Raw genomic sequence first — 10,495 nt, 5'->3', positions numbered from 1 at the left:
TATATATTATATTTATTATATTATATTATATTTTTATAATTATATATTATATATTATTATATATTATATTTATTATATTATATTATATTTTTATAATTATATATTATATATTATAATATATAAATATATATATATGGATCCCTGTTATACCTGCTTGGGGGACATGTGGTAGGATGGTGTACTGTGGGGCAATGCTTCCAACCCCACGTGCGGTGACATCGTGTTGTAGCTCAAAATGGGGGTGAATTTTGCAAGTCGGGGTCTTCTTCTTTTGGAGAGCCAATTATGTAACTGGCACACAGTACATCCTACTACTGACCTCCGGGATGCAGGAAGCCAGCGGACATCAGCCCCACGTTCAGCGTGTCCGGCTTCAGTCACTCACAGAAGTGGGTTTTTATGTTATTGGCTGTGTGGTATGGCAACGAATAAAATCAGTCAAGTGGGCTCAGCCCAGTGCCTCATAGTGAGTTGCTGCTGCAATTCAGGAGAGAAAGTGAGTAAGTGACTAGGTGTGATCTTTTAATTGTTCAGCCTGCTCCTGGAGGAAGCCCGTGGGCCTGACAATTAGTTCATCATGTCTTACTGGGTAAGCAGATTGCTTTCTGGGTAATTACTTTCTGGACTGAAAGTTTGTTAGTGTCCACCGAACACCAAAACATCATATTTAAGTTGAGAGGGGTCCTTTATCAAAAGTTCCTTTGTGGCTCCAAATAAATAGTTACGTTTACAAGCATCTAATTTGTTCAGTAATGATTCTTGACCCATTTTTTTTTCTTTTTTTGTGTGTGTTAGTGTGGGTGCAAATAAATTAAAAATAAAAAGGCAAAATATAAAAAAAGGCTTTTATTTAAAAACACGTTAAAATTTTATTTGAATGTTTCTTATGTATTACATATAGTTCACAGTTAATTAGGCACTCCCAATGTGTATGTGCTTTGAGATCCTTCCTCAAAGGAATTTCTCTGCCGTGGTAGCCAGTGATATTAATGCTAATGAATAAATGACAGTTATTGAAAATCCCCAGTGACTCAAGACTTTTTAGTTAGTGTTTAATTTTTTCCAGGAGCTTTTTTTTTTTTTCCAGTAAAAGGGGGTGGGGAGAAAGTTCTGCATATTCCCTCACACTGGAAGTGAAAGTTAATGATGGCATTTTTCCACATTCGTAAATAATGATAGACTCAGAAAATGAAACAGAGATTTTTTTTTTTTAACCCTGGCTTGAAGTTAGGACATCATGTCAGAGTTAACTCTTGAAATTATTAAATGCTGAATGTAATATGTCAATGTTTGGACGAGTTATGCTTTTCGTCTTTGTCTTTTATTTTGGCAGTCTGAAGTTAAAAACAAAGCGTTGAGATTGGAAGAACTTCATTGCAAAGTTAATGATCTTAAAGAATTAACTAAAAATCCAGAAACACCACCAGACCTTCAGGTAAGTATTCAGTCAGGTTTGTAATAACTACCGTATACTAGACTCAACCTCAAATATAATCTCTAATATAATCGATATGTAATACAGTAACAATAAATTTTATATGTCATATATATACAATATATATATTCTCATTATTATCATCATAATTCCAAGAAAACACACGGCTCTTACCATATATGGCGGTTAAAACATTAACATCTTTAGAATTCCTTGTGCTAGTATTAATAACACATTTCTGATATACATATTATATTTGTGTTGGAAGTGATTAGCACCCTTTTCCTTACTAAATTTTAGGAGTAGTATCATCCAGCTTGCCTCTTGGACCATTTTATGTCTGGACAGGAGCAGAAACCACATTTATGAATGTGGATATTCTTCTAATTCAGTTACCCAGTAGTTGGGTTAGGAGACATTACCATCGCAAACCTCATTTCGGGGCTCTGCGTTCGGCACAGATCCACAGGGAGCACGAGGCAGGCCGGGGTCGACCAGGAAGTCTGAGCTACTTCAGTGAGGGAGCTGTAGGAACAAGTAGCATGGGGGGGTCTCTCTTGGCAGCCAGCACCACAGGCTCCAGGCTAAGTGTTCCGCTGCCTTACTTTAACCTATGCATTTGTTTCTGCCCTCAGGGATTTCCTCTACATTTTCCTTCTTCCTGTTGTGCCTTTGTCCTTTGCTTACTGCCTCTTGCTAACCTGTCTGTCATGCTTGACTATACTTACGCTCTGACCTGAGACTGAGTGTCCATCACTTAGCATCACGGGTGGATGATCTACATGTACCAGAATGTTAGAAGTGTCACCTGAGGCAACAAGAGGGAAAGGGTGCTAATAGAAAAGTGAAAAGGAGTGCTTATGCATGTTGCCTGTGTCAAGGATATAAACGGGCCTCAGGTGGACTTTTGCAGAGTTAAGATGGAGGCAGGGCCTTGGGAGAGAGCTACCGTTGTCCTCTGCTTTCTCACCATCACCCCCCCATCTCAAGGAAGAGGGATCGGGACACCTGTTCCTTACCTTAAAATAAAGGGAAGAGTTTCAGTGGTGTCATCTAGAGAGCATGACATGTGCCCCTGCAGTTGGTGGATGTCGGGTCTACTATCTCATTCCTCCGAGAGACCTTAAGGGTGAGAGAGAGGCTAGCCAACTGCTGATGTGTTTGCCCAAGGAGAAGTGATTATTTTGAGTGGCCTGCATCTCAGAATCATCTGTTGTGTGAATGCCAGAGTGTGACCTCTGGCCCAGAAGTGAGTTATCAGAGGAAAGGAAAGGACAAAGCATCAGTGCTTACGTATCTCAGGTTATCTGGGAAGGCTTTCTAGGGAGGAACAGGCCTCAGCAGCAAGGTAAAGAGATGCCCGCAGGCTGTGGAAGGAGAAAGAGCCAGAGAAGAGTGCATTGCTTGTATCGAGGCAAAGTCAGTGGGAGGTCCCAGCACTGAGGGGAGTCTCAGAAAACCCCACAGAGGAAGGCCTGTGACAGGAGAGAATGCTAAATGTCACCTGGCCTAGGAGCACAGATGCCAGCTCACAATAGTTGTCAAAACTTTCAGAGCCCTTCCCCCACCTCCTGCTTGCCTGCACCTGCAGGGTCAGAAGCTATAGAAAATGGGGAAATAGAAGAAGACACCTTTCTTCAGATGGGCTTCCTATTGTAGCAGATCTAGGGTAGGGATAAGATAAAAGCTCTAACTTCAAGTTCAATTTGGATTGTGAAATGGGCCTAGATGTTTTCATTGTGGAATTGAAAGCATTTTGCAATTTATCATGATTAGAAGTCCTTTTATGATCTGTATGTAGGACCAGAGGAGTCAGGGGCCCTCCTGAAATAAGTCCTTCGGGAGAAGAGAACTAGCTTCACTGAATGCTTTCAAGTGGGAGACAAAACCAAAATTGCTTTATGATAAAATTCTGAAGTGGTGTTTGTTCAGAGTCGTGGTTACATCAGGACATACACGTGTGAGTGTTCCTGGAGAAGAATTCAGAACCGGGTTTTAGTCACAAACTTGGTAACCCTGTGTAGGTTTAGCTCTGCTTTTGAAACGTGACCTTCCGTTTTCCTTGGGCCCTCTGTCAAAACTGCCCCTTTAACATCCACTGTCAACCGTAAATCTGTACTGTTTCCATTTTCCCATCACTTAACATGTTTGACCCCTTGCACCCACTGGTTTTCCTTCTTAGAAAAGTTGAATTAGCCTCCATGGTTAGGTTGATGTGTTTTTGACAGTTAAGCTGCACACGAACAGAATTGCTACCGAATGAGTGTCCTGGTCGCCACAGATTTTAATGAAATCCTACTTTCTGTTTAGTTTATAGAAGCAGACTTACGGCAGAAACTGGAGCATGCCAAAGAAATTACCGAAGAAGCAAAAGGAACCTTGAAAGAGTTCACCACTCAGAGTACACAGGTGGAGAAATTTATCAATGATATAACAAGCTGGCTCACAAGAGTAGAAGAAGCGTTGATGAACTGTGCTCAGACGGAGACATGGGAAGGACTGAAAAAAGTAAAGGTAGGTAATAACCTATCATGAAGCATTTATACTTCCAATGGTCATATTGGTTCTCCTATTTTGTGGTGACTGGAATAAAAATAAAGACTCTGCTCTCAATTACCTATATTAACAGCAGGCCGACTAACTCACTGGATACAGCAAAGTAAGTTAACAGGTAGAGAAATGAATGCAGGTAGTAGGAAATTGAAGATGAATCATCTAAAAGCAGAAAGCATGCTTTACTTACTGTAGGGCCTGCTCATAAGCTATGCTTGCCAATGTGTTGTTTTAGTAAAAGAGTAGAGCCTGTAGAAGACCTGTTCAAATTTCCATGAATTTTTCAAATTTGAATGCAGAGTAGGTTTTCATTACTTAATTATTTTTGTTGGTCAGTATGACTGCTTTTATCTAGAGAAGGATTTATTAAAAAAAAAAACAACAAAAACAAAAAACCAACAGTCGAGAGAACATTCTACTTCCATGTCATCTGTCCATAGAGATAATATTACTGATCAACTGTCTGTAAAGCTTGTGAGTTGACTGTTTCACATATGTGATCTGTTCTCTTTAACATATTTTCTTACTGTACTTAAGACTAAAGAGATGTATTTTAAAATTAACTACTGGTGCTTTTCGTGTGGCCTGTGAGCCTAAAACAAAGCCCTAGTAGTCCCCTGAAGAATGTGAGCTTAGGGGGTGACTCCATTAATAGTTTCTAACCAACTGACTAAACCCAAGATCATGGGCTGGAATCCCTAAGAACCTAATTCAATTTGCTTGGAATCCTAGACCATAATCCAAATGCTACTACCTCTCAACCGCTGTTTGCACTTGTTCCCAAAGAGAACTGGGCAAAATTCTGAAAGAGTCAACACAGATCTATTACAAATACTGAAAAAAAAAATCCCACAAAAATGCGTACGTTACTGAGTGTATTTCAACAGCATCAGTTTCCCAAAAAAAGTACCGTAGTGGGATAGATGGAATATTTCCCTTGAATGTGATGAATATCCTTCATGGCATCTGTTTATCCTGTAGGAAATACAAAAGGAACTTCAAAGTCAGCAAAGCAACATCAGCTCCACCCAAGAAAATCTCAATAGCTTGTGCCGCAAGTACCATTCCATTGAGCTGGAGAGCTTGGGCAGTGCTATGACTGGGCTGATAAAGAACCACGAAGCTGTGAGCCAGTTGTGCTCCAAAACACAGGCCAGCCTTCAGGATTTTCTGGAGAAGCACTTCAATGGTGAGCTCTGACAAGCCTTTGCATGAGTAGTTTGTTTATAAGAAAGAATCCAAACCAAATGCTGCCTAGAAACTGCCAGCAATAGTTGGAAAAAGCTTTCCAGCAGAATATCATTTTAAATTCATTTGTATGTCCAGATTTGAGCACTGAAAGTGTTGTGCTTGGGCTGTAGCCATAATTCTTCCTCTTTCTCCTCAAGAAAGTAGGGATCCACCATTTTCAGGATTCTGAAATTCATCTGGATTTTCTACATATAGCTCATTTGGGTGGAAAATTACTTCCACTGCTATGATGAAGTAACACAGTAAACTTGGATATTGGGCCATGAAACAGTGGTAGCCATGTAATTCGGGAAATTGCCGGTCAGAGGTCCCTGACTCGACTTCCCACCCAGCTGGGAAAGTGCAATTTACACTTATGAAGATGTGAAATGGCTCTAACTCAGCTGGGTGGAGAGAGGACACGGTTCCTTCCTTTGCCATAAAAATGGCTTCAACACCCCCAGAGCCTTTGTCCCTTTGCTCTCTTACATATTCAGACAATTATTTATCTTCCTTTACCAAAAGAAAGACACAATGGGAAATCGGATATCTTAGGAATACAAATTTCTTTTCTGTCTTTTCTCTGAGGCAATTTCTCGATTCTGCCATGAACAGTCATAGTTATGGAACATGCTATCGTATATTCTACATGATTATTATTTTCTTTCTGGAATATTCTGTAAGGCAAGATGCAATGAGCTGAAGGCCAGCATTAATTCATTATGGTAATCCACGAAGCTCATTCAGTGTTTTGGATGTATTTCTCATTTTCATTACTTTCAAAAGAGTCTATGCAGGAATTCCAAGAGTGGTTTTCTGGAATAAAGGCAGCGGCAAAAAAATCATCAGATAGAACTGGCGACAGCAAGGTTCTAGAGGCAAAGCTCCATGATCTCCAGGTATGAAAGCCTTTTTCTTCTTCTCTAAACTGTACTCACGTGCCTTCAGGTCAGACCTAAATCATCTCTTTCCCCAGATCTTCTGAACGTTTCTTCTTCTTTAACAGAATTAGATTTCTTGAGTCATAAAGAGATAGACAATATGAAAAGTTGAGAAAATAAATCAGAGCTACAGAATTTTTGATCCCATTTTTCTCTCTTTTAGCCTATTGACTATTCTTTGGAATTCATTCAAAACTAAACCTAGTTTTAATTTTTATAGCAGTAAAAATATAAGTAATTGTATCTATACCATATCACTATGTGGAGGAGTTTTATTTATTTATTTTTAAGTTTATTTTTGAGAGAGAGAGAGAGAACATGCACACATGAGCATGAGCAGGTGAGGGGCAGAGAGAGAGAGAGAGAGAGAGAGCGCGCATCCCAAGCAGGCTCTGCGCTGTCAGCATGAAACCCGGCATGGGGCTCAAACTCACCAACTGTGAGATCATGACCTGAGCTGAAAGCAACAGACGCTTAACTGACTGAGCCACTCAGGCACCCCTATTGTGGAGGAGTTTTAAAATGAAGACATGGCTTGTGTTTTTCAGTAACCTACAGTCTAAATTTTGATCTAGGACAAACTCAAAGCAATAGGTATTATGGGTTTTACAGGTTTTACTGAATACGAAAAATATATGAATTCAGGAAGGAGAAAGCCATTGTGTGGTAGAGTTCAGAAGTGACTGACTCAAATTGAGTTTTCGACAAGTTTTTTAAATGGCTGATATGAGCAAAGCAAGTATCAGTTAAGCAAGTATCAGTTAAGTATCATTTAAAAATATATTTTTTGGTGGGAGGGACACCTGAGTGGCTCTGTCAGTGAAGCATCTGACTTCGGCTTAGGTCATGATTTCATGGTTTGTGGGTTCGAGCCCCGCGTCGGGCTCTGTGCTGACAGCTTGGAGCCTGGAGCCTGCTTCGGATTCTGTGTCTCCCACTCTATGCCATTCTAGCGCTCATGCTCTGCTCTTTCTCTCTCTCTCTCTCTCAAAAATATATAGACATAAATTTTTTTTAATTAAAAACAATATTTTTTAAATTAATGAGGAACATGAGAATTTTGTGGCCTCATCGGTGAGGACAGTTACGTAGATAACTTATGAGAAGTCAGAGTAGGAAAATCATTATAATAAAGGAAGTTGGCTTTCCAGGAGGCGTGGTAAATTTAAATGTGGAATTGTCTCCTTTAAGCTTGAGATGCAGTGGAACACCACGAAGAAACGTCTGAGTGGCCATCGCAAATGCCACCCGGGAGCACGGGGGAGAAGCAGGGCTGGCTCAGCATTTCTGCTGTGTTCTTCTGCTCTGCTGAAGCCACGCTCATGCATATGATCTCTCAAGCGGAGGTGCATACCAAGAAGAGAGGGGACCCGCAGGGAGGACTTTGTGTGCAGATCAGAAGAGGGGGAGGGGTGCAGGCAGCCTACCAGTTAGAGGACATCACACTATAACACGTGAAGAAGTACAGCCTGGGCTGGGCCGGGACAATGAGAACGCGGAGAGGCTGAGAGCAAGACCTTGATGAGAACGGCCTCCTTTACAGCGTGGTATTGTCCACAGTTTAGTCCTCAGTGGTTCCAGTGGCTGGCTGGCATCATCCTCGATTATGAGCCTTCATTCTATCTAGTTGTACATTCTCACTCCGACCTTATTTTTTTTTTTAATATGAAATTTCTTGTCAAATTGGTTTCCATACAACACCCAGTGCTCATCTCAACAGGTGCCTTCCTCAATGCCCACCACCCACTTTCCCCTCTTCACCACCCCCCCCCATCAACCCTCAGTTTATTCTCAGTTTTTAAGAGTCTCTTATGGTTTGGCTCCCTCCCTCTCTCACTTTTTTTTTCCCTTCCCCTCCCCCGTGGTCTTCTGTTAAGTTTCTCAGGATTCCCATAAGAGTGGAAACATATGGTATCTGTCTTTCTCTGTGTGACTTATTTCACTTAGCATCACACTCTCCAGTTCCATCCATGTGGCTACAAAAGGCCATATTTCATTCTTTCTCATTGCCAAGTAGTATTCCATTGTGTGTATAAACCACAATTCCTTTATCCATTCATCAGTTGATGGACATTTAGGCTCTTTCCATAGTTTGGCTATTGTTGAAAGTGCTGCTATAAACATTGGGGTACAAGTGGCCCTATGCATCAGCACTCCTGTATCCCTTGGGTAAATTCCTAGCAGTCCTGTTGCTGGGTCATAGGGTAAATCTATTTTTAATTTTTTGAGGAACCTCCACACTGTTTTCCGGAGCGGCTGCACCAGTTTGCATTCCCACCAACAGTGCAAGAGGGTTCCCGTTTCTCCACATCCTCTCCAGCATCTATAGTCTCCTGATTTGTTCATTTTGGCCACTCTGACTGGCGTGAGGTGATATCTCAGTGTGGTTTTGATTTGTATTTCCCTGATAAAGATCTCACTCCAGCCTTATTAAAGACTTTCTGACTCTGGGTTCTGGGTTCTGTTTTTCTTCTCTTGCTCTGCTATCTGAACTAAGAATTGCAGTCAATGCTCCCATGCTTGAGGGTCTCTGAATAATAGCAAAATATATTGTATTACCTTTATTTCTTGAAACAGAACATTTTGGACTCAATCAGTGATGGGCAGAGCAAGCTTGATGCTGTGACTCAAGAAGGACAAACTTTGTATGCACATTTGTCTAAACAAATTGTCAGTAGCATTCAGGAGCAAGTTACAAAGGCTAATGAAGAATTTCAAGCATTTCTGAAACAATGCCTTAAAGACAAGCAGGCTCTTCAAGACTGTGCTTTAGAACTTGGGAGGTAGGTTGTTTTGATAAGTGTGTATTTCATCACACACAGAATATGTTTCCAAAGACTTTGAGAAACCTTAAATACAGGTTCACACTAGAACAGTAATTAATTGCTTGGACTCTGATCGTTTTGTTTGGCTTTATTTTCTATACAGAAAAATTAAGGAATTATGAATAAATGCATGTATTTTTTGTCTATTTGGTTAACTCAAAATATTAGCTTTGGCACCCAGGTTTTAGATTATCCAAGTCTTTTCTTTGTGTCCACCTCTGTTGGGTTGGAGTGATGGCAAAAAACACCTGTCATATTCCTATGAATCAAGATTCCAATCAGGAAGCAATGTTAACAGAGGTGAATATAAAATGAGAAGAAAAAAAAACTAGGGGGAAAAGGATGTCAGTATCATCAAAATGCCTTTCTAGTCACAGAGTAAATTGCTTCACTCTTGCCAGGTTTCTTAGAGAACTTACATTCTTTGCAAAAGTTAGAGCCCTTGTGCTCTTGGATCATATTTAAATCATCATAAGATACACAGAGATAACTTTCCCTTCTTGTCCTAGGGCTTCTACTGCCCTACTCAATCCATTGGAGTCCCAAGTAGTAAGACACAAAGTTAAGTGCATATTGACATAGGAATGTAATCTTGCTAATAATTACCAACTGATTACCAGGAAATCAGTTTGACAAGATGGGGTGACTCTGCTTAGATCTCAAGACACGTGTCCACTATTTGTCATTTTGTTACTGAAATAAATGATAATTTGGATGGGCGTGTTGATGAGTTTTCTTCCATACTTGAAAATTCATGAGATTTTAATTACCATCAACATTGTGACCTCAGCTATTTGAATTTATTTATTTTAATGAGTGCAGAAGGATTTCTACAAAGAATTTTCTTTTCTGTAGCTTTGAGGATCAGCACAGAAAACTGAACTTATGGATCCACGAAATGGATGAAAGGTTAAGTACGGAAAACTTTGGAGAGAGTAAACAGCACATTCCTGAGAAGAAGAATGAAGTCCATAAAGTTGAAATGTTTCTGGGAGAACTATTGGCTGTGAGGTATGGTGCAGAAATGGAATAGGTCCTTGCTGTACTAACAAGCTGTTACTTCTCTGGTTGGTTGGCTCTTTGCTTTGGTTGTTCATTGGTTGGTTGCTTGGTCAATTGGTTGGTTGGTGATGGTGGTTGTATCTGTTTCTATCCCTAAATGTCTAGGAGACAGATGATTGTGTGGTGTTCTCTATGGCAAAGTGGTATTCTGGAGAGGGCACAGGGATAGAGGTGAGGGGCTATCTGCATCCTAGGTCCACCTCCTTTTGCTCAATAAATTGGACGGGCCACTCACTTCCTGTATTTCTTGATTTTGCCTTTCAGCATTTTGCTGCTAGTAGTACCATACTTTATTTTTAGAGGTTATGATAAGGATAGCAGGTCATAATAAAGGGTACTCTTCATTTATAAAAATAATGCTATAGACCCCAGTTTCCATACATTCTTCACATACTTGAGCAGCCAGTTTTATTTCCAATCCGTACCCATCCTCGTAACATTCTTAGTAA

The 10,495-nt window shown here is 40.4% G+C and overlaps 1 protein-coding gene across 10 annotated transcripts in view; it reads left to right on the top strand.

Moving 5' to 3' along the window:
- The window catches only part of SYNE1 (spectrin repeat containing nuclear envelope protein 1), a 477,690-nt gene that overhangs the window by 223,456 nt on the left and 243,739 nt on the right, over positions 1–10,495 (top strand). For all 10 annotated transcript variants that reach the window (XM_049653080.1, XM_049653082.1, XM_049653085.1 and 7 more), the window contains 6 exons: positions 1,334–1,435; positions 3,746–3,949; positions 4,970–5,177; positions 6,005–6,117; positions 8,737–8,942; positions 9,840–9,995. In XM_049653080.1, the coding sequence (XP_049509037.1) occupies positions 1,334–1,435; positions 3,746–3,949; positions 4,970–5,177; positions 6,005–6,117; positions 8,737–8,942; positions 9,840–9,995 (989 nt within the window). The remainder of the gene's footprint in view (positions 1–1,333; positions 1,436–3,745; positions 3,950–4,969; positions 5,178–6,004; positions 6,118–8,736; positions 8,943–9,839; positions 9,996–10,495) is intronic.

This window comes from Panthera uncia (assembly GCF_023721935.1).
Source record: "Panthera uncia isolate 11264 chromosome B2 unlocalized genomic scaffold, Puncia_PCG_1.0 HiC_scaffold_24, whole genome shotgun sequence".
NCBI classification, from domain to species: Eukaryota; Metazoa; Chordata; class Mammalia; order Carnivora; family Felidae; genus Panthera; species Panthera uncia.
This window is presented reverse-complemented; position numbering and strand designations above follow the sequence as displayed.